This window comes from Dipodomys spectabilis, unplaced genomic scaffold (assembly GCF_019054845.1).
Source record: "Dipodomys spectabilis isolate Male_0828 unplaced genomic scaffold, ASM1905484v1 ptg000187l, whole genome shotgun sequence".
Classification (NCBI taxonomy): Eukaryota; Metazoa; Chordata; class Mammalia; order Rodentia; family Heteromyidae; genus Dipodomys; species Dipodomys spectabilis.
In genome coordinates, this window is record NW_024870864.1 from 3,404,116 (window position 1) to 3,428,141 (window position 24,026).

The 24,026-nt window shown below is 36.8% G+C and overlaps 1 protein-coding gene across 2 annotated transcripts in view; it reads right to left on the reverse strand.

The window, feature by feature from the left end:
• Tmem131 (transmembrane protein 131) overlaps positions 1-24,026 on the reverse strand; it is a 187,238-nt gene that overhangs the window by 49,256 nt on the left and 113,956 nt on the right. For both annotated transcript variants that reach the window (XM_042695339.1, XM_042695338.1), the window contains exons 11-22: positions 23,622-23,683; positions 16,815-16,923; positions 12,749-12,857; positions 11,817-11,970; positions 11,557-11,727; positions 6,754-6,864; positions 6,531-6,665; positions 4,617-4,721; positions 2,961-3,047; positions 1,798-1,950; positions 1,626-1,701; positions 1,184-1,301 (exon numbers count right to left, since the gene is read on the reverse strand). In XM_042695339.1, the coding sequence (XP_042551273.1) occupies positions 1,184-1,301; positions 1,626-1,701; positions 1,798-1,950; positions 2,961-3,047; positions 4,617-4,721; positions 6,531-6,665; positions 6,754-6,864; positions 11,557-11,727; positions 11,817-11,970; positions 12,749-12,857; positions 16,815-16,923; positions 23,622-23,683 (1,390 nt within the window). The remainder of the gene's footprint in view (positions 1-1,183; positions 1,302-1,625; positions 1,702-1,797; positions 1,951-2,960; positions 3,048-4,616; positions 4,722-6,530; positions 6,666-6,753; positions 6,865-11,556; positions 11,728-11,816; positions 11,971-12,748; positions 12,858-16,814; positions 16,924-23,621; positions 23,684-24,026) is intronic.

The window sequence follows — 24,026 nt, forward strand, 5'->3', positions numbered from 1 at the left end:
ATTTTTAAGGAGCTGTATAAAGGATTTGCCATTCAACAAAAGCTTGTAACTATGATGCATCTTGATCAATATCACTCCTTTCAACATTCTTACCCATTCCTTTCAAGCCACCCTTCCCTCATTTTTCTTAATTTTGTAGGATATACACTGAATTTTTGACTGTACATTCTCTCCCTTCTTTTCATTCTTCTACTCCCCCTTCCCTTTCCTATAAACCTATTAAAGACCTGGTTTTTTGGTGTTTATCTTGTTGAACTATGATTTAACCTTTCTAAGGAATTATATTGCTTGAGCTCCCCTAAATCTATTGTATTTCAGTTAATACATTTGCATATCACCCAAAGTATTTACTTGCTAGTGCTCTACCACTTAAGCCAGAGCACAACTTCTGTGTTTCTGGTGGTTTATTGGAGATAAGAGTCTCACAGACTTTCTTGTCTGGGCTGGCTTTGAACTGTGATCCTCAGATCTCAGCCTCCTGAGTAGGTAGGATTAAGGCATGAGCCACCGGCACCTGGCTCTTTATTTATATTTTTATAAACTAATTCTGACTTCCACATATGAGAGAAAACTTTCAACCTTTGTCGCTCTAGGCCTGACTCACTTAACATAATTTTTTCCAGGTTCTCCCATTTCGTTGCAAATGATGCAGTATTATTCTTTCTAATGGATGAATAAAATTCCACTGGGTATATATACCACATTCTCTTGATTCATTTGTCCATTGAGGGACAGCTGGGCAGATTCCCTATCTTGGCTATGGTGAAAAATGTTGCAATAAATATGGTTGTGCTGGTAGTTTACTATATCCTAGCTTGTACTCTTTTGGATAACTGCCCAAGAGTGGCATTACTGGATCATATGGTAGTTCTATATTTACTTTTTTGAGATGCCTCCACACTGTTTTACAGAAAGGTTGAATAAGTTTACAGTCACGCCAACAGTGTATTAGGGCTCCTTTTTAACCCATATCCGTGCCAGCATCTGTTATTTGTATTCTTGGTAATGGCCATTCTAACTGGGGTGAGGTGAAATCTCAGTGTTATTCTGATTTCCATTTCCTTTATTAGGCCTATTTTCTTAGCTGTAAAGTAATTAATATACAAGTACAGTGACATTTAGAATGCAAGATCAACTGGGATATTTCAAATCTGTGAAGATTTATATTAAATAAAGCACTTACCTATGACCTGAATTTTCCTTTATTGCCATCCATGCTTTGAATAAGCTTTGATGAGAATCCCAGTCAGCCTCCCACATATCTTCCTGCATAGCCACCCCGGGCTGTACTTTGGGTTCAGCTAAAACAAGGAAACACAAGTAATGACACACTTATAGTGGATATAGTTGATTATCTACTTTGCAATTTTTCTTCAAATAACTTCTACAGTACCCAGATACAAGGACTTTAACAATGACAGCCTTTAATTAAATAAATATTTTGGGAGCTTGGGTGTGTTGGTACTGTATATGCCTATAATCCCAGTTACATGGGAAGTCTTAGGTGAGAGGATCACAGTCCAAGGTTGATTGTAAAAATGTGAGACACTATCAAAAAAATAATTAAAAGGGAAAAAAGAGTATTTTGTGGGCAATGAAGGAATCAGGGAGAGCAAGATACTCACTTTTGGATAGAAATGGCAAACCAATATAGCAATGATCCCCACACTGTAGCCCAGGATCAAAATAAATATTTGCAATCTATAAAGAGACACAGGAGAACTATGAATCCCTAATCCACAGAAGGACACAATAACAAGCTGTTAATGGGTATGATTTCTCAAATACATTTCAAACCTTTGACTTTTTTCCTGGTTCCAAGTCTTCTCTATTACCCCGTAATCGTTTGTAGTAAAATCGCACATCTTCTGATAAAGATTTTATTTGCTGTATCTTTACCTTCTGTGAGAAGGAATTCATAATATTTAAACTTTGATGAACTATTTTCCCCTGAAGGAAAACAAACAAACAAACTCAGTCACATATGGTTAAATTTTCTTTTTTTTTGGCTGGTTGTGGAGCTTGAACTCTGGGCCTGGGCACTGTTCTGAGCTCTTCAGCTCAAGGCTAGCACTCTACCACTTGAGCCATAGCACCCACTTCCAGCTTATTCTGCTTATGTGGTGCTGAGGAATCGAACCCAGGGCCTCATGCATGCAAGGCAAGCACTCTACCACTGAGCCACCTTCCCAGCCCCTGGTTAAATTTTCTTAAGCTCACATAGTTATTATGCAGAAAATAAAGAGATCATTATTTTTTAAAAAAACAATGAAGTCAAGAGTTCAATATATAATCAGAGCAAAGTAGAATGGCAGGAAGGTGAAAGTTTACTTAAGAACAAACTAAAACTTGATGGAGATATATTGTAATTCAAAATGTGTTATTTTTAAAGAGCTACCTTGAATTTAGGTTTTACTGTATGTACTTTTTCAATGTTTTGATTCTTCTATTATGTTGTCTCTCACAGGTTACATAAGAGAGATTGTTTTTACATCTCTGAGTCCATTTCCCATTCTAGACAGTAAAACTTTTGAAGAAGGGTGTGTGTGTTTGTTTGTTTCTTTTTTTGTGCTTGTACTAGAGCTTGAACTCAGGATCTGGCACTGTCCCTTATATTTTCACGCCAGGCTGGTACTCTATAATTTTAGCCACAGTTACATTTTTGGCTTTTGGTAATTTAATTATAGATAAGAGTCTCTCAGGCTTTCCTGCCTGGGCTGGCTTCAAACTGCAATCCTCAGATCTCAACTTCTTGAGTAGTCAGGATTACAGGAATGAGCCACAGGCACCCAGCAGGAAGGGGGATTTCTTATTCCTCTTAATGTCTTCTAAAAGAGCTAGTCCAATACATTACTTTATAATAAATGATTAAGAAAGAAAAACTGGATTTCCTGTTGAATTCTAGAAATGCAGAGGCAAAGGCAAACTTAACAAGAAAGTCTGTAAATTAAGTGTCTTACTGGAAAAGCAGAGGGAAGAACCATATGCTTAGGGAAACAGGTTAGAGAGCCCACTGCAATCACAGCCTTCACAGGAATAGTTAGGATCTGTGGAGTGAAAAGACAGACCACCATTTGTCAGTGTTTAAGTCTGATAATGAGCTTAACAATTACTACATTATTCTAGGGATTGAAAAATAAAGCTCATTTTGGGACCTGAACTGGCAATGACCAATTCAAAACCAATATTAAAATTGCCCTGAGTACTATTTAATAAACTGTTCAATGTTTCCATAAAATATATTGAAAATACAATAAATTTCTATGTACCATTCAGTCATTCATTGAAAACATACTTAATAAGACTAAATAATGGGAAAATGCAGATAGATTTTAAAAATATAGCTATTTTGTAGGTTAATTTCAAAAAGAAAATTATACTCCTAAAATGATGTAAAACTTCAGCAGTTTCTATCTATATATAGTTCTCTATTTTTTTGTACACAGAAATAGATATCAACTCAATTTTTTTAAAAGTTGAACATTCTGGAGTTGAACTCTCAATTAACAATCCATTACAAATGAGTTAGAAATGAAGTGATACTAGAGGATATTTATTCTTACTTCATCCATGCAACAAAAATCTGTCTTAACTTTGAAATGTAATTTTATAATTTCTTTTTATTTCTGGTGGTACAGGGATTTGAATTCAGGACCTCAAGTTTGCTTGGCTTATTTGCTTGACTGGTACTCTACTTCTGGGTCTTCAGACCAGTTTGTTTGCCTGTTATTTTTATAGATTAGGTCACAGACTTTTCTGCACAGGCTAGTTTAAACTTTGATCCTCCAAATCTCAGCCTCTGGGTTGCTAGGATTTCAGGTGCCAGTCATTCTTGTCTGGCTTACTTCTACATCTGAATGAATAGAAAGTATGAATTCCTCTCTTTTGGACTTAATTGACACATTACCAATGAATTACCTATTAAATGAAAAGTTCTGTTTATTCTGCAGTTAGATTTCTTTCATGAGGAGGTTGTGCATATTAAATATGTAGGGGGATAAAGACAGCAACTTGTTGAATTTACCTCTCTTCCCAAAATGCTTTTAAATGTTAAATTAAAAATGTTTATATCTTGTAGAAATAAATCCATAAAAGAGAAATACAACCATTCAAACCTAAGGATGTAAACTCAAGAAAGAGTCTATTATAAAAAGGAGCTCAATGATTTGTTTGCACTTTGACTTAAAATGACTCCTATAATTATCAACTCTGAGAATTCAAGTTAAAGAATGGTTTTCCTACTTTGCCCTCTTTTTTAAAATTGTCAAACAAGACAATTATGACGACAGGAAGAATTGTAGACATGTAACTCTAAAGTCCTGTAAGAGGTTGTAACCATCTGGTGAGGTTCTAACAGAGTAATTCTGAATGCACTAAGGGCATTTTTCTAAGGTAGTATTTTTATTTAGAAGTTTCAGTTTTATCAGAAAAAAAATCACACCAATTTCCAAAAATGACTCAGAAGTTCAGTTTTCAGGATATGAAATGAGTATATTTAGATCTGTTTCCTGTAAAAATAAGGGGCTCTAGAAATATTTACAGTTCTTATGTATCAGTTGAAATGAACAAAAATATAAAAAGGACTGAATTGTTCAGAACCCCAGTAAGGCCCTTACCTCATAGTCTGTGGTGATCTGTATGGCTCCATCATGAATCCCTTCTAGTTTTTTTGCATTAAGTTTGACTCTAAATACTGCAAAATATCCTGATGCTAGTATTACCTGTATGTAGTAGAAGTAACATTCATTATCTCTGAAAGTTTAAGTTTCCTATAAAAGTGAAAAGGAAGGCTGGAATGATAGAACTACTTTCTAAATCTTAATATATGCTAGTATGAAACTGAAATACTACATCATGTATAAACATCTAAAGTAATATCCATTCCTTGATAATTACACCATGTTCCACACAGAATACTGGCTTCAGAAGGAGCAGTCAGATTGCCACCTGCCAAGTCAGGAGAGGTGTGGGCCTCTTGCCAGCAGAGCTCCTGATTTCACTTTCCCTTTTCTGTGTGACCAAAGTAAGTGAAGGCTGAAGAGCTCACCAGCTAAGTCACATTAGTGACAAGTACATACTCAGTTATTTCTGCTTCAGATTCTCATTGTAACTCTAATGTTGTTTAACAGTGGCTTTATTTATGTTAAGGCTTGTCATATTAAAAACCTCAAATTGTGGCATTCCATGGAAGCATAGTTTTTAACAAAGGACAAATACACATAAGAACATGCACTTTCCTTTTTGTAAAATTACTTCCAAGAACTTCTTTTTTTGGGTCCGGTCGTGGGGCCTGAACTCTGGGCCTGGGTGCTGTCCCTCAGCTCTTCAGCTCAAGGCTAGCACTCTACCACTTGAGCCACAGCGCCACTTCCGGCTTTTTTTTTCTTATGTGGTGCTGAGGAATCGAACCCAGGGCCTCGAGCATGCAAGGCAAGTGCTCTACCACTGAGCCACCTTCCCAGCCCCACTTCCAAGAACTTCTATTCTAACCTAAAGATGAGATATATTTGACAGTAGGTAGTCCTACTAATTCTTTTATCAGCAGGTCTCCACTCTGAGTTCCTTTTTTTCTATAGTGATGAGGGAAGAGAGTGAGCTGCTTTTCTTCTTTAGTGTTCTTAGTATCAAACTATGTATGTTTATCAGAGTAAAAGTACGTAGGAACCAATTTTTGCTTCCATGTTTGATACTTTCTTCTAGTTAATATAGAAAACCTTCAAGACCATTTTCACACAATTGACTGATTGAAAAACATTCTTCCAAATATTCAGGAAACTTTTGTTTTCTCGGTACACACAAGGGTTATTTAGTACCTACGGGAATTTCTCCTGTAATGATACCGTGTTACATAAAGATAATGACATTTTGCTTCCCATGCAACTTGTTACAATAAGGTAGACCAACCCTATCAGAGTTCAGAGGGCTGATTTAGATTATCTGTAAAGTCCTTTCAATATCACATAACCAATGTTATTAAGAATTATATAACATATTAAAGTATGCAACACAGTAATGGTCTTTTATTTGCAGTTTAGATATCTATTCTTTTTTACTTTGGTGGTACTAGGGTCTTGAACTTAGGGACTTGGGCTTACTATGCAGGTAGTGAGCCATGCCCTTAGTTATTTATCAGGTAAGATCTGATGTTTGTGCCTGGGTGGTCTTTGATCCTTTTACCTGTACCTCCTAAGTAGATGGGATCACAGGTGTGTGCCATTGTGTCCTGCTTATTTGTTAAGATGATGGTCTCACTAACTTTTTTTTTTGGTATGTTTTTTATTGTACAAATGCTGTACAGATGGGTTACAGTTACATGAGCAAGGTAATGAGTACATTTCCTATTGAGCATTGCTGCCTCCTTTGTTTTCCCCCTACCATCCCTTCCTTCCCACCTCCACAACTACCTACTCCCCCACTCCCGAAGTTGTAAAGTTCATTTTCAACATAGTGTTTTGTACATCTCATTGTCACTAACTTTTAGTCTTAGGCATCCATCTTATTATCAGTTAACAGTAAGAAAGCATACTTACTGATGACTGGTCGGATAAGGAAGATTTTTCCAACTCTGGAAGGCTTGAAATTATTGTAGTTCTATTGCCTCTTTCTGTAGCTATAAGTTCTATTGATAAACCATCTCCTATGATATGCCAACTTTTTATAGCCAACTATAAAAGGAGAAAACATGGAAGTGATTATCACAACACAAGTATAAAACCCTTAAGTGTGATTTAGAATAAAAACAATTTTTTTTACCTCAATTGGATTGCTGTTTATAATCGCAAATAAAATGTTACTTGCTTCTGTAGCACTCAGTACTCCAAAATCTATGAAACGTTCTTCTATTTTGGGAGGTAACACAAAGTACTAGAATGAGATAAAGGAACTGAATTAAATATAAAGCTATCTTTGTGTTATAGCATGTTATCAAAAGGAAGAAGTGATTATAGTAAGATTAGAGTTTCTACTTTTTTTTTTGCCAGACCTGGGGCTTGAACTCTGGGCCTGGGCACTGTCCTTGAGCTTTTGTGCTCAAGGCCAGTGTTTGACCACTTGAACCACAGCTTCACTTCTGTCTTTTTGTGGTTAACTGGAGATGAAAGTCTCACTTTTCTGCCAGTGTTGGCTTCAAACCAAGATCCTCAAATCTCAGCTTTATGGGTAGCTAGGATTATAGGCATGAGCCACTGGAGCCCGCAATTTCTACATTTAATGTATAAATACATACAGAGATAAAACACAATTAAGAACTTTGTACTAATACAATCTTCCGACCAACTAGGAATGGAAACTGCTTCTCAACAAAGCAGCCACTTCTCTTCTGAAGTTACACAAAAGAAAGAGGCTAAATACTGGGAAAGGTTACATGGAACCCCTGGTGATTAACCAAAACCTGTGGTCTCAGTGGACACTCACATATGAATTATAAATAAGTCATAACTGAAACAAAATACTGAAGGACTGGGATAATAATTAGACTCCCTTCAATTCTATGATTGTTAGCCCAATGAGCCCCCTTCCCAAAGCTTAGTATGCTACTTTCCCCCTTCCACAGCTTGGCATGCTCCCTTCCTAGGCAACACTAGGCTCATTTAGTAAAGGCAGTAAATAATCAGCCTCCAACCCCCTCTACCTTGAGATGGCACTTCTCTGAGGCAGCTACCACCAAATAAGGCAGCAAGAGCCCCTTAGAGTGACCTTAGATCTGGGCAGCTACAGGGCCCCTTACTACTGGTGCAGCAGCCATAAATCCTAGTCTGCCATGATGAAGCCCCTGCCATGATGAAGCCTCCTAGCCCCTCCTAGCCCCAGTAGGTTATATAGGTCACCTCAGACAATAGCCTGCACTTCTCACTCCTCTCTTGTGAGAAGGGATCTTTCCGGTCCCTTTGCTGGCAATATAACTTTTCTTTGTTTTTTTTGTACCTGGATGTCTGCATGGTTTTCTGGCAAAGTCTAATTTACTCTAACAATGATACTAATTGATGTTGACTTGCTGGAGCATTACATATGTCCTATCATACTTTTAAACTTTCCCAATAGCTTTATGTCTTATCTGAAGTTGTTTCATTGTTTGCTCTCATAACATCCAGATTTTTTTCCCCCTGGTTCATTTTTCTATACTAGGAGGACATTTATTCTTCCTTCTGTATTGTATTTGCATGACTCTTTCCTAATGTATATACTTGCTTAATCCTTACTTCCATTTTTCATCTGGTTGTTGTTTGGTACTTCCTGACTTTGGTCATTTCTTCCCTACAAAATTGCCTCTTTAACCTTCCTTATACATCTTTTTTCTATTATTTTTATTCCATTTAGTTTTTTTTTTTTTTTAGATTTCCCATCATTGCAACAATTTAAAAGCAAAATCAAGAGAAAGCAGAATATGAGAAACAGTTAAATGGAGTTTGTAACTAGAGGAAGTAACTGTATTATAAGGAGAGATGAATCAATGACAGCTGAAATATACTAAGAAGGAAAATTCCACAAGTAAACAATTCATCAGGTTTCCAAGTGCATGCCATTCTGCATAGTACAACAAAATCTTGTGTTATCCTGGTTTGGGATGTGAATTATTCCTTTCTCCAACATTTCTGTGCTATACATACTATTCATTTGTCAGTTACTAGCTGTTCGAGCTATTTGCCTGTTGTTGTGTTACTGTACCTGTGTTTAAGAAACTCTTATTTTGCAGTGTTTCTAGCAATTCAAATATGAAAAAGAGAAACCATAAAGTATTTCCTTAAACTGAATGCCAGTGGCTCATGCCTGTAATCCTGGCTATTAAGGAGGCTGAGATCTGAGTTCTGTAATCTGAGGCTCATGCTTTGAAGCCAGCTTGGGCAGGAAAGTCCATGAGACTCTTAAACTACTCAGAAAAAGCCAAAAGTGCTGTAGCTCAAGTGGTAGAGCTAGCTTTGAGCACAGAGAAGCTCAGGGACAGGCCCTGAGTTCAAGCTCCAGGCCCAGCAAAAAAAAGTATTTAAGTGAAAAAGCAATAATAACTTAATTACAATATACTGTTATAAATCCTAGTTTATTATTTATTCTTGTTAATTTCTTTTTTTTGGGGGGGGGTGCCAGTCCTGGAGCTTGAATTCAGGGCCTGGGCACTGTCTCTGAGCTTTTCTTTTGCTCAAGGCTAGCACTCTAACCACTTGAGCCACAGTGCCACTTCTGGCTTTTCTGTTTATGTTGTACTGAGGAACTGAACCCAAGGCTTCATGCATACTAGGCAAGCACTCTACCAGTAAGCAATATTCTAAGCCTGTTAATCTATATCTTATTGTACTTAATTTATATATTAAACAATCATTGCTAACCACAGAAAAAAATTATGTATAGTTGGCTCTCCTTATCTGTGGGTTTCCCATCCATAGAATTCACTGACTATATACAAATATTATACTATTTAATAAATAAGACTTATGCATCCACAAATTGTGACAACTACAGTGGATTCTGGAGCCAAACACTCTCAGACAACATGGATACTCATTGGGGGGAGTTACATATGTCCTCTGACAATAAGGAGGTAGATACTGTATCTTGAGAAACTGACAAGGAAGGAATTTAGATTACTTTGTGAGAGCTTAAGAGAGTGCTATACAATTACCTCACAATATCTTAGAACAGAAAAGATGGTTAGGAGTTCACATTTTAAAGGCAGATAGTACTACAAATTCAATGTGATACCTATCAATATCCCAAAAACATTCTTTAATGAAATAGAAGAAGCAATCCAAAAATTCCTATGGAACAATAGAAGACCTTGAATAGCAAAAATAATCCTTAGCAGGAAGAACAGTGTTGGAGGAATATCAACACCAAACTTCAAACTCTATTATAAAGCCGTAGTTATAAAAACAGCTCGATACTGGCACAGGAACAGGTCTGAGGACCAATGGAATAGAATTGAAGACCCAGACATTATTCCACAGACCTATGGCCACCTAATCTTTGATAAGGGAACCAAAATTATCAGATGGAAAAAAGAGCCTCCTCAACAAATGGTGCTGACAGAATTGGCTATATACATATAAAAACTAATGTTAGATCCATATATATCACCCTACACCAGAATCAAAACCTCAAGGTAAGAGTAGAGACCCTGAAAATATTACAAGAAGGATAGGGGATATGCTAGAGCTCCTCGGCACAGGTCAAAACTTTCTAAAGAAACACAACAAATCAAAGGCTAGATAAATGAGATTGCATTAAGTTACAGAGATTCTGCATGGCAAAGGACACAGCTAGCAAGATAAATAGAAAGCCCACAGATTGCGAGAAGATCTTCACTAGCTGTACAACAGACAAGCCTTTGTCTGTTGCATACCTAGAACTCAAAAAATTAAACTCCCAATAACAAATCCTGAAAGAAACCTCCCCCTCCCCACCCCATTAATAAGTGGGCTAAAGAATTAAAAAGAGACTTCTCTGGAGAGAAAGAATGGCCAATAGACACATGAAGAAATGTTCAACATTTCTGGCCATTAGAGAAATACAAATCAAAACCACATTGAGATTCCACCTCACCCCAGTTAGAAGGGTCATTATCAAGAAAACAATAAAAGATGCTGGCAGGGCTGTGGTGGGAATGTAAGCTGGTTCAACCACTCTGGAAAGCAGTATGGAGGTTCTTCAAATGACTAAACATCTCCTATGATCCAGCAATCCCACTCCTGGGCATTTCAATCCCACTCCTGGGCATTTATCCAAATGATCACAAGCAAGGCCACTCTAACACTACTAACCCAACTCTGTGCATTGCAACATTATTTACCATAGCTAAGATATGGAACCAACCCAGATGTCCCTCAATAGATGAATGGGTCAAGAAAAAATGGTATACATATACACAATGGAATTCTATGCTTCCATCAGAAAGAATGACATCACTCCATTCATAGGGAAATGGAAAGACTTGGTACAGATCATATTAAGTGAAGTAAGCCAGACTCAAAGAAACATAGGCTCCATGGTCTCCCTCCTTTGTAATAATTAAGTGTATGTCTAGGATAGTCCTAGCAGATGATCACAATAGCTCAATAGCTATGTACATATGACCATATAAAATGATGGTAGGTAATTAAAATGAACTCCAAGACATGGAAACAACAGGTCTTTTTTTTTTTTTTTTTGGTTGTTGTCCTTGTTGTTATCAATGTACTGTATCAAGTTCTTTCTTTTTGTTTTATTTCATTTTTCTTTTTCCTTTGGTTTATCCTGGCAATCACGGTCTTTGATTCTGGTACCCTATGTCTTGTATATACATTTATCTGATTTCGGAAAGGAAAGGGGAACAACAAAATGGTGAATTGAGGACAAAGGATGACCCAATGCAAAAATGATACTCACAAGACACTATGTTGGATATGAACTTTACAATTTGAGGTGGGGGAGAGTAATGGAGGAGGGAAGGGATAGTGGGAGAAAATCAAAGGAGTGGGTAACAATGTTGGACAAGAAATGTACTCATTACCATACTTATGTAACTATAACCCCTCTGTACAGCATTTTTATAATAAAATTTTTTAAAAAGGTAGATAGCATACTTACATCTAAAAAGCCTGTGTACACCCGTACTGGTAAGTGAAATTTAGAAGCATTGGTAATAAGTAAAATGTTGTTATCTATGTGCATGGATGATGTGGATGGCATAAAAAACAGGGTAAAAATGTATCCTGATTCATTAGGAAGAATTAAGACTGGTTTGCTGAAGTTGTGAACCTAGGTAATGAGGGGGGAGAAAAAAAAGTGTCAGTATCATTTAGTTGTTAGAACAGTGAAATAAAAAACACGAGGATTCCTAGACATACTTTAAACATTGTTTTGGCCTCTTCTGGTAGCAACACATCATGAATGAGGATCGCAAAACTGAAAGTGTTAGTAAGGTAAATTGGCCTCTCCACAGGATCAGCAGGACTGTCTCGGATGTGAAATAATGTTGCAGCATGATCAAATCCCAAATAACTATTTAGAGAAAACAAAAACAAAATAAATCATTTTTATTTCCACATGTTAATGTAAAACCTGTTCTTTTGTTGGAATAATTTACACTTAGCCTTAAGGATTATAATCATATTAGAACTATAGAATATTGTAACGTGACTATACAATTTAGAACAAGACATATCTTACAAAATATTGCAATGCAATATTAAGAACTATTCTTCAATGAACTACATATAACAAATAATCAGGATCAACAATGACCCAAAATCTTATCATGTTTATCAATAACAGTGCAACAAGCCTTGTAAAAATATATACCTACCAACTTGCATATCAATAAAACTCACTGGTTGAAGTATAATTAGAAAATGATTTACATGTTACTATCCACTTACAAGAATAACTCTAGACGTGCTTATGAATTTATAAAGGAATATTGATATTTTTAACTCACAAAATACTTGAGTAGCAAGCCACAAAGACTTACATGTTACAAAAGAAGGATAGAAAGAAATGGTTCAAGTGCTTTATTATTTTCAAAAAAAGTATCAGATTCACTTTTGAATAAATAATTACGACAAAAGTCATACTACCACATTTACTTTTTTCTTCTAAGAAAGTAAAAAATAAACAAGATACAGGATTTTTTCTTTCAGCTACAGTTGTACTTTTCATCAAGAATCCTTTGAGTTTAGATGAACTTGGGTATGATTTTTCCTACTAGGTTACTTAGGAGGAAAATGGAATTCACTGATTAGCAAAAAAGTTATAAAGCTTACTTGAAGAACAAACTTACCCATCTAAGACTTCTGCTTGATACGGTATTTCAAGTTTAGAGTAAGTCTTTTCCTTTGCTTTAACAGTTATTTTCCCAGAAAACTGAGATGGCTTTTTTGCCCTTGAAGCTGAAAAAAAAAAAAACAACAACTGTCTTTTTTTTTTTTTTTTTTTTGTGCCAGTCCTAAGGCTTGAACTCAGTGCTTGGGCCCAAGCTTATTTTGCTCAAGGCTTAGTGCTCTACTACTTGAACCACAGCTCCAATTCTGGCTTTTTTCTGTTAGTTTAGTGGAGATAAGAATCTTACAGACTTTTTTTTCCAGACTGCCTTGGAACTGTAATCCTCAGATCTTAGCTTCCTGAGTAGCTAAGATTATAGGTGTGAGCCACCAGTGGCTGGCTTCGTTTTCTTCTTCTTCTTCTTCTTCTTCTTCTTCTTTGTTTTTTTTTGCTGGTCATGGGGCTTGAACTCTGGGCCTGGGTATTGTCCCTCAGTTCTTCATCTCAAGGCTAATGCCCTACCACTTGAGCCACAGCGCCACTTCCAGTTTTCTGGTGGTTTATTGGAGATAAGAATGTCATAGACTTTTCTGCCCAGGTTGGCTTTGAACCGTGATCCTCAGATCTCAGCCTCCTGAGTAGCTAGGATTACAGGTGTGAGCCACCCAGCACTTTTTTTTTTTTTTTAACTACTAGAAAATAAGTGACTTCTGTGGACTGAAAAAAAAATCATTAAGAAACATAGTAACTAAGTTACTCTCTATAGCCACATGTGTTGAACAGCTTTACTTAACTCCACTGTGGGTTTTTAACCTCAAAACTATGGACATTTTAGTCCAGTCTAATTTTTTGTTTTAGGGACTATCTTGTGAACTGTAGTATGTGTAACAGCAACAAAGCCTCTATTTTCTAGGTCTTAATAGCATCCCTCTGGCTGGGAAAACCAAAAATGTCTCTAGACATTACTAAATGTCCCCCGAGAGGCAAAACTGCCCTTCCCTTGAGAACACTGGTTGACAGTATAGCAATAAAAATAAAAAACAAAAAACAAAAAACATTGCTCATATAAGCAAAGATTTGCTATTTAAGACCAATAAAGTAGTGTGATGCATGCAGAGATCGAGGGTAATGAGCTCTGATTTCTCAGTTTAGCTAAGCCTAAGAGCAGTGTGAATAAGAAATCAGATCATATCATCATACATTGCCTCACTGTGGAAGCAAACCTTTAGGTTTTTATAGTTTTGAATAATCCCACCTGGAATTATATAAACTGATTCAGTGGATCTAGCCAGGGTATCCATTTCCTTCTTCATTTTTATCCTCCTTTTAAGCACACTTGCATTTGTGAGAAGAATTTACATATGAGTTTAGCAAATGTGGATAATCCATTTCAGGAAAATAAAGAACAAAGAAAGAGTATGGCACTTAGTATTTGATCATGGTAACTAGGTTTTTAAAATTCCCATTAAGCCTCTTATTTCTTTTTGCTTGCTAGCCATTTCTAGGTACTTTTAAGTTTTCATAATTTGTCTCAATATAAGGCTGATTACAAGGGCCATAATTCAGACCTTTTACAGTAGCATGTCATGTTAAATTTTAGCACATGAACTGGTTAAAAAAAATCTCAGAAAACCGGTTAAAAAAACAAGTGATTTTATTTTTTGCCAGCCATGGGGCTTGAACTCAGGGCCTGGATGCTGTCCCCAAGACTCTTTGTACTCAAGGATAGCCCTCTACACTTGCCAAAGCACCACTTCTGGCTTTTTCCTGAGTAGTTTATTGGAGATAAGAGTCTCATGGACTTTCCTGCCCCAGGCTTCGAATCACGATCCTCAGATCTCAGCCTCCTGAGTAGCTAAAATTATAGGGGTGAGCTACCAGCACCTTTTTTTTTTTTTTTTTTTTTGATGAGGAAGATACTTATTAGATAAAACATTATAGTTAACTTACATAAGGTATAGTCTAAAGTAAAACACACTTTCTGATTTTCACAGCAATTTCAGAAGTATTTTTTGTTGGGCCCTGGAGTGGTAGTAGCTGAACTGGAAAGTGGAAGTGTTTCCCTATGACATTAAAATCACTTTTAAGTTGGAGTGAGGTGGCTCACTACTAGAATTCTAGCTACTTGGAGATGGGGAGAAGGGGAGAAGAAGAAAAAGGATGAGAGATGAGATGAGAAGAAAGAAGAGGGATATATTTATTAAAGAAAATATATGTGGATTCTGGTGAGATCAGATTTAGTGTGAGGAAGGGAGGGGAAGGGAGGAGCATTTAAATTCAGATCCAAAAAAACCCCCACATTAATGATTCCATATTTATCTCAATGAAGATATTTGCTGCAGTGCCAATACGGAACTAAAGGGGAAGAGCCTGGCACTCTAAAGAATGGGAGAGTTATACTGTACAAGTGTGGCCAATGAATAGTACCCTGTTCCTTGGGTTTAAAATTCAAAAGGTGAGTCACCCTAAGTGTTCTCAGGTTCAGGAATTACTTTTAGTCACTTTCTCTTCTGTATGTCCCTGCTGATGTTGACAATTATTTTCACAAATGTGGTCCTTTAGCAGCATAGAGTCTATTTACCACAGATTTGGAAGTAACTATAGCTTCAACACCCCCTATAACACTAACTCTTGACATCATTAAAGTGCACTGTCTATCTAATTTTGATTCCTTGGGAGTTCTTGCTGGTCCTAATGCTAGCACAGCAATGATCAGTGTCACTGATCCAGATCCCCTCTGGAACTCTCCAGGGATGAGGAGTAACACCACAGGGGTTCTATTATTCTCATTATACCACAGGGACTGAGCTGCAAAATGTGGGTTCTGAGCAGACATGGCTTTATGAAAAGCTGAAGTTTCAACTTCACAGCTTCTCACTTGCATGGGTCCCTATGAGACAGGCCCAATTCAGACTTTTAGATCTCATTTAATATAATTTATACACAATTAAGCAGCTGCTAAGTCACTATTTAAAAATTCTGTGACAGCAAATTCAGTAAGTTTCCATGAAACTAGGCAAAACTGAATAAAAACTGGCTGTTAAAATTTGGATTAGCTGGACTCCAGATTACAGGATTACAGGCTCGCATCTGTAATCCAGCTACTTGGGACTGTGGTTCAAAGACAGCCAGGTAAGAAAGTCTGTGAAACTGTTATCTCCAATTAACTACCCAAAGAAGCTGGAAGTGCAGATATAGTTGGAGAGGTAAAGTGCTAGCTTAGAGCAAAAAAGCTCAGAGACAGAGCCCATGTTGAGTGCTGCCAGGATTGGCATATATATACACACACACAAAATCTGGGCTAACATTTCAAATGACAGAATATACATATTTGAAATAATAGCTAAGAAGGAATTTCTGTCTTCCATATAAAAGTCAGTATATATAAAAAACATTACAATGCTACAGATACTTTTGCCAGCAAACATAAATATGCTTTTGAAATTTAAATACAATAGTTCTTAATTACAAAAATTAATACTTCATAGTTAAGGCAAATCAGAACATATTGCAAATTTATATATAGCCAATACACATACACATATATAATTTTGTAAACTGGCCTAACCAGATTACAAAAAATACCCCAACTCTAATGTATTTGTTAATGTTTATCTATTACTAATACTTTTTTCCCAACTTCTAACAGTGCTTTAGCTTTATGAAGTTAGTCTTTTCTTTCATGAGTCAATCAAGTAAGAGTTTATGATGGTTTATGGGGGAAAAACATTAATGTAAAATCTGACTTAAAGAGTCTGGATTTATCTATCAATACGTTAACATAGCTGTTTTTTAGCTTATCAAAATAACATCAGTGTATTAAAGAAAAATAAAGGTAAATACAGGCAGCGCTGGTAGCTCATGGCTATAATCAGAAGGCTGATATCTGAGAACTGTGGTTCAAAATCAGCCTGGGAAGGAAGTCCATGGGACTCTTATTTTCAAATTAACCACCAAAAGAGCTCCAAGTAGAGCTGTGGCTCAAGTGGTAGAGCACTAGCCTTGAGCAAAAAAGCTCAGGGACTATGCCCAAGCCTGAGTTGAAGTCCCAGGACTGGCACACACACAAAAAAGCAAATACTTACCATCAAAACTAATGCTTGCAACCTTGGTGTATTTACTTTCAGAAGCTTTTAATGTAATTGGTTTAAAATGTACCGTTATAGCATCATTTTGTGGTGTAGGTCGAACACTCTACAAAGAAAAAAATAGCATTAATTTGGTGTAATTGATTAGGCATTTGTCTATACTATAAAGTATACTAGAAAAGAATAACAAAAATAAACTTTTATAATAGCTTTAACTGAAATATGTGAAATGGGTAAAACTTCAAAGTCATTTCTTTATATTTTTATGAAATAAAATGATGGGTACAGGGAGAAAAAGTATGACAGATGAGAGAATAGAAGAACCTAAAGATAAACATACAACTGGGTTCAAGTTTTGTTGGCATTAGGGTTTGAGCTCAGGATCTCATGCTTACTAGGCAGGCACTCAATCACTTGAGCTACTGTGTCATCCTCTTTTTGAGTTGGTTATATTTGAGATAGAGTCTTGCTTTATGCTCTGCCTAGATTTTAAACTTCCTATTTTGCTTCCTCACATTACTGGGATGATGTGTGTGCACCTAGCATTGGTTAAGATGGAGCATGGCAACCTCATTTTTTTGTTTGTTTGCCTGAGCTGAACTGGCCTGATTTCTGCCTCCCAAACAGCTAGGATTACATGTCCCAGACACCATATTTGGCTTTAAAATATTTTTTAGAAGGTATTTATTTCCCAAATGAATGTGTAATTCATATAACATGGAAGGTGACATGAGGATAAATTAAGAAGTGGTCCCTCTTCAAGAAATTCATAGCACAAATATAATACCAGACTGTCTAAAGGTGAAGGATGACATTCATCTAGGAGTGTCCCAGTGTGGACAGGGCTATTTTGCAAAATTTGTTCCTCGCAGCATAGTCTCTTCATCTCTAGGGCCTGACTGTGTGGGTGAGATATGCTGCTGTTAAGGAGTAGGGCTACATTACTAGTTAGGGAACTGAGCAGTGAGGTACATTATAGAGATGTTTAACTTGAAAGAGGTTTGATTGCTTTACTCCATTCAAACAATGGAACTTCAAATCACAGAAAAAAAATCCCACAAAAGGTCTTTATTTTTATAGCATACATAAAGGAATAATATATTCTAGGGTTGGGAATGTAACTCAGTGGTAGAGAGTTTGCCTAGCATGTGTGAAACCCTGAATTTGAACCCCAGACCACAAAAATGAAAAACAAATATTTAAAAAATAGTTAGGGACTGGGAAGGTAGCTCAGTGGTAGAGTGCCTGCCTTGCATGCATGAGGCCCTGGGTTCAATTCCTCAGCAACACGTAAGCAGAAAAAGCCGGAAGTGGCACTGTGGCTAAAGTGGTAGAGAGCAAGCTTGAGCTGAAGAGCTGAGGGACAGTGCCCAGGCCCAGAGTTCAGGCCCTACAATTGGCAAAAAAAAAAAAGCTGGGTGCTGGTGGCTTACACTTATAATCCTAGCTACTCAGGAGGCTGAGATCTGAGGCTCAAGGTTCAAAGCTAGCCTGGGCAGAAAAATCCGTGAGACTCTTATCTCCAATAAACCACTAGAAAACCTGAAGTGGCGCTGTGGCTCAAGTGGTAGAGCATATGCCTTGAGCTGAAGAGCTGAGGGACAGTGCTCAGGCCCATAGTTCAAGTCCCACAACCGCCAAAAAAAAAAAAAAAGTTAATTTTTATTCTCATTAACAACAAAGTAATTCAATTGGAAGGACTTCACAGATGTTAATCTCTTTCCCTATTGTACAAATGAAGGGAACTTACACTATAGAGAATGGTGTTCCAAGGAGTGGAACTGGAAACCACATTTCCTGACTTTATCCAGGATCCTTTTGTTTGATGTCCCACTGCACAAATATGAAATTGTGGTACTGCATATGAATCTTGTTAAAAAATCTTCCTTTATAATTTACTTTGAGTCTTAACCTTGGTCTCAACACTCTAAGGCATGTGTCAAATTTTAGAAGGTCCTTACAAACTTGATGTCAGTCTATTATTCTTTGTAGAAAAGCACACTGTTCTTTTCTGTGAAACTTATCAGGCATGCTGATTAAAACAGGGACAGCAGTCAGGTCCAGCAAGTTATCCTGGTTTCCTACCCATCCTTTGTGCAACAGAGAAATCTGCCCAACTAAGTATTAAAGGGCAGACTCCTAAAGGCACAATAAGCATCTGAGAAGAATGTGAAGAAAAGATAAGTCCCTTTTGCCTTATGTCTGTCATTGCAGTGAAAGGAGGTTAACTGTTACAGTGACTGTAAGTGCTGTCAAGGCAACTCCCTCAGCCTTGCTTTGGGGTTAGTCTTAAGTCGCTAGCAAGTCTTTACAAGCCTGCAATGAGTAAAAGACAGTCCTTGTTAATGCCTGTGTTAGAACTGTTAGTCTAAGTTGCTGGCCTTGGACGCAGCATTTTCACTCTTTCATCTGCCTTTGTTTTTCTTCTTTGAGAATGTCCTCTTATAAGCTATTGAATTTCAGACAGGCTGGGAGTTGAATGATTTGCTCACAGCACTATCATCACTTATCAATGTTTGCTGTTATTAGCAACCACTTAAAATATTTTTTCCATTCTGAGGGGTATGTGTGTTTATTATTGACAACTAAAAATCGGTTTGAATTGTAAAAATAAACTACAAAGGTAAGAAAGTCTGATTTGCTTTTATTATTCTACTATAACAAACTAATACTTTTTTCAAAGAGAAGAAAAACAGTGTAGAATACATATGAAAAGCCAGAACTAACAGAAGTATAAGCAAGAGTAAGCTGTCCACACTCAGGTTCATTTCTTGCACCTGTAAAAAACATGCTAGGGGACTAGGGTAGATGTTTTATGATCCTATTTACAAAATTTTGTGATTCACTGAAGATGATGATGATAATGATGATGTTTTTCGCTTGTCCTGGGCCTTGAACTCAGGGTCTGGGCACTGTCCTTAAGACTCTTTGTACTCAAGGCTAGTGCTCTACCACTTGAGCTACAGAGCCATTTTTGGCTTTTTGTGAGCAGTTTTTTGGGTAAGAGTCTCATAGACATTTCCTACCTGAGCTGGCTTCGAACCACAAGCCTCAGATTTTAGCATCCTCCCTGAGTAGCTAGGATTACAGGCATGAGACACCAGCGCCCAGCTAAATGTTAACCTTTTTTTCGGGGGATGGTAAGTGAGGTTGTTGTTGCGGCCTGAACTCAGGCCTGGGCACTGTCCTTAAGCTCTTTTCCTAAGGCTAGTGCTCTACTACTTTGAGCCACAGCTCAAAGTATTTAAAAATATTAGTCACTTTTATCTTGAGATCATGATTTATCAGAGTTATTATAAAGATCTGAAGTTAGCCAAAAACCTTCACAAATATTGTCCCTGATTCCTTCCTTGTTGTACTGAATATAAGGCAGCAACAATGGCACCCTGACCATAGCCCAGTATGCTGAGGTATTGAAATGGCAGTTTATCAGTAATTACCATAGCACTTTTTGAGTGTTATCAGCCTGTATAAACCCATGCAAAAAAATAACTAAGAAATGTTTTTGCTCAAATAGAAAGAAGTTAGAATAGATGGTGAAAAAGATGTTTTTCTTATATGAAATATACTACTTCAAGATTTTCCATACCAGAGGAAAATTTTACATTGAATGTTAGTATCTTAAAATATATTGCATTAGAAGCAAACAAATATTTAATTGATAATGCATGGTTTATATAAGTGGTCTGAATTACTTATTCAGTATCAATAGAGATAAACTTAAATCAGTTAACACACATTTTCTAAAGAAACAAAAACAAAGCAAAACAAAATACCTAAATAGTGGTTAATTCTGCTGGCTTAATATCTGGCTTACTCAAAGATAATAAAGAACTGGAGCTAGCCACAGCAGAACACACTAGCCTGCAATCCTAGCACTTGGAATGCTGAGACAGGACGATCACAAGTTCCAGACCAGTCTGGGCAAAACAGTGAGACCCTGTCTCAAAAAGAAAATCAAGAGCTGGGTGCTGGTGGCTCATGCTTGTAATCCTAGATAGTCAGGAGGCTGAGATCTGAGAATCATGTTTTGGAACCAGCCTAGGCACACAAGTTCTCAAGATTCTTATCCTCCAAAAAAACATCAGCAAAAAGCCAGAAGTAGAGGTATAGCTCAAGTGATAAGTGCCAGCCATGAGTGAAAAAGCTGAAAGAGAGGGTGAACTTAAGTCCCAGTACAATGAAGAAGAAAGGATCAAAACAAAACAAGACAAAACAAGTGGAAAATTATGGCAAGATTCTCAGGAAAGGCAGCTTGCAACTATGTTCTAAATACAGTTTCAGCCTTTTCTCAGGATATTCAGACTCAACTAACACCCAGAGACTCTCAATTGGGAGTCAAGAATCCAAAAAGAAAAAATTAAAACTACTTACAAAACAAACATGGAAAATATCCTTTTAGTGTATAACAATTGTATTTTGTGCATAAATTAAAGCAGTTATGAAGATGAAATTGCCAGAAAATAAGTAAATTTTTTGATTGCTATTCATCTATTAGCAAGGAAACTTTATACAGACTCTTTTTAAGATATCTCAGGCAAAGTAATTCTGTACAAATACAGTATTAATGTTCTATAAATGTTAGAATAACCATTCCCCTACAGCTCTGGCATAGACAACTTCAGAATAGCTTGAAGGTGGGTACCTCTCCGTTACCAGGTTAGGTATTTATCTATCAGTAATCCTATGTTGAGAAAGACAATAGTATTTAGAAAAAGACTAAATCCCCTGAAGGAGAATTTATAGGCTTTGGGTGTTAAATAAAATACATACATATGTAAATATATAGACTTACAGCTCTATATTTTAATAGAAATATTGGCTATAAAAATGACATGTTCTTCAAGACTTGATTGCTAAGTACCAATATATTTTCTCTCTCTTGTTCCTTTCCCTCCTTTATACCTTTTGCTGAGGACTGAACCCAGAACCACACACATACATTCTACCTCTCAAGACTTAATCTTTAACTTTTAAATAGACTGTTTTATAACTTTGGAGTTTTAAAAAATTTTTTTATAGTTGAGCATGTCACTTTTTTAAGCTTCTGTATTTAGAGAGCTAGGACCAATGCAAACAAAGCAGACTCAGTGTTGCCATATAGAGAGCTAGGATCTATGCGCCTCCCAGAGTTGTATATAACAAGGCAATAAATTGAATACTGCAGGGTGTGTGTGTGTGTGTGTGTGTGTGTGTGTGTGTGTGTGTGTGTGTGGTGTGTGTGTGTGTGTGTGTGTGTGTGTGTGTGTGTGTGTGGTGTGTGTGTGTGTGTGTGTGTGTGTGTGTGTCTTTTTTTGTCAGCCCTGGGGCTGTCCCTGAGCTTCTTTTGCTCAAGGCCAGTGCTCTACCACTTGAGCCACAGTATCACTTCTGGACTTTTCTGTTTATGTGGTACTTAGGAAATGAACCCAGGGCTTCATACATGCTATGCAAGCACTCTTCCACTAAACCACATTCCCAGCTCATTTTTTTTTCCATTCACACTCTTAACTGTCAGTTTCATTTTTCTATAAAATGTTTACTGGAAAAGAAATTTCCTTCAGTCCATATACTGTACTAAAAGACCAGTTTGCTTGACAATTTTCCATCAAATCCCTATACCACATTAGAAAACTTGGCTAGAGGGAAGAAATGGTATATAACATCTCTCAAGACCTGGCTTGAACCACATCCTATCCTCAAGGAAGGTCACTGTGCATTACAATAGGCTAACTGAATGATTGTCTCTTGTTTCAGCCCCTGCAGTTTATATACTTTCCTCTCTCTGCTCTCTACTCTTCCAGGCTGACAGTAAAATATGGGTTAGGCTATAGATGGACAAAAGTGCTCAAGCCCACATGATGGATAATTTTTTAGTCTTCTGACTTTAGATTCAAGCAGCAGTACAAGTTGTAACAACAATGTTCTGATTTTCTTTTCCATTATTCCCTATGAATGTGTCTTGGGGCACTTATCAGGGACAGAGGCTATGGGCCAAAGTAAATTTCAGATGCCTTTTATCTGTTGGCTGAAACCACCTAATAGTATAAGCCCCACTTCCATTATTAGGTACAGATATCATGTGCTCTGTGTATGAAGGAAGAGAGAAGACTAGTTTATAATATACCTGCCAGTTAGAAATTATGTCTACAACAGAACTCTACCATTACCTATCATATTTCTTTGCCTTATTATTATTATTTGCTGCCAATTCATTTCCCTATTTTTACTAACCCATACATTAAGTCTGTTTTTTGATGCTAGTCCTGGGGCTTGGACTCAAGGCCTGGATACTGTCTGAGTTTTTTTGCTCAAGGCTAGTGCTCTACAACTTGAACTACAGCTCCACTTCTGGAGTTTTGGTGGTTAATTGGATAAGAATCTTACAGAGTTTCCTGCCAGGGCTGGCTAACATTCAAATCTCAGCCTCCTGAGTACTGAGGATTACAGGCTTGAGCCACCTCAGCAAAACCCATACCTTAAGTCTAATAACTTTATGGAATCCTTATAACCTGTTGCCCAACCATCCCATTGTGAAAGCAGAACTTTGATTTATTATAATCTGTAGGCCTGTAATTCTTTTTCGATATCCTTAAGAGCGCTGGTTAAAACCTGGCTTAGAGATGTTCATACACTTTCTTCTCATTCTTACACTTCAGGCAGTGAGAGGTAGACTAGGTTTCTCACATCATACTTAGACTTAAGAGTCTCTAGGCTATCATTAAGCCCTTTAGAGCAAGGGCTTAATTATTTCTAATTCTGTTCTGAGATTTTTTTTCCTTTTCATTTTAGAAAGAAAGAGAGAAAGAATAAATAAAAACTTACTGTTATTGGTACATCTTTTGTTCCTGAATTTAATAAATGAAGATTTAAAACTTTTGGTAGGTCTGTTAAAATGAAGGAAAAGGAATATTTCTTAAAAAGCTGTGATTTATGGCAAGTTAGAATTATTTTCATTAGATAGCAAACTGAAGCTTCTCTAGAATATAAAATATAATAACAATCACATTAATAAAAGAAACATTAGGAAGAAATCATTTTGTCCATAAGGAAATAGTGTACTAGAAGAATTGCTCCCTCTTAAAACAATGACCAAAATAACACAGAATAATAACTCATATTTAAACAAATGTTCAATATAACCAATGGGTGAGGAATGCAATACACTAGGATACTACTTTCTGCTTCAGTCTCCACTTAGGAGATTCAAGTTATCACCTGACCTCATTT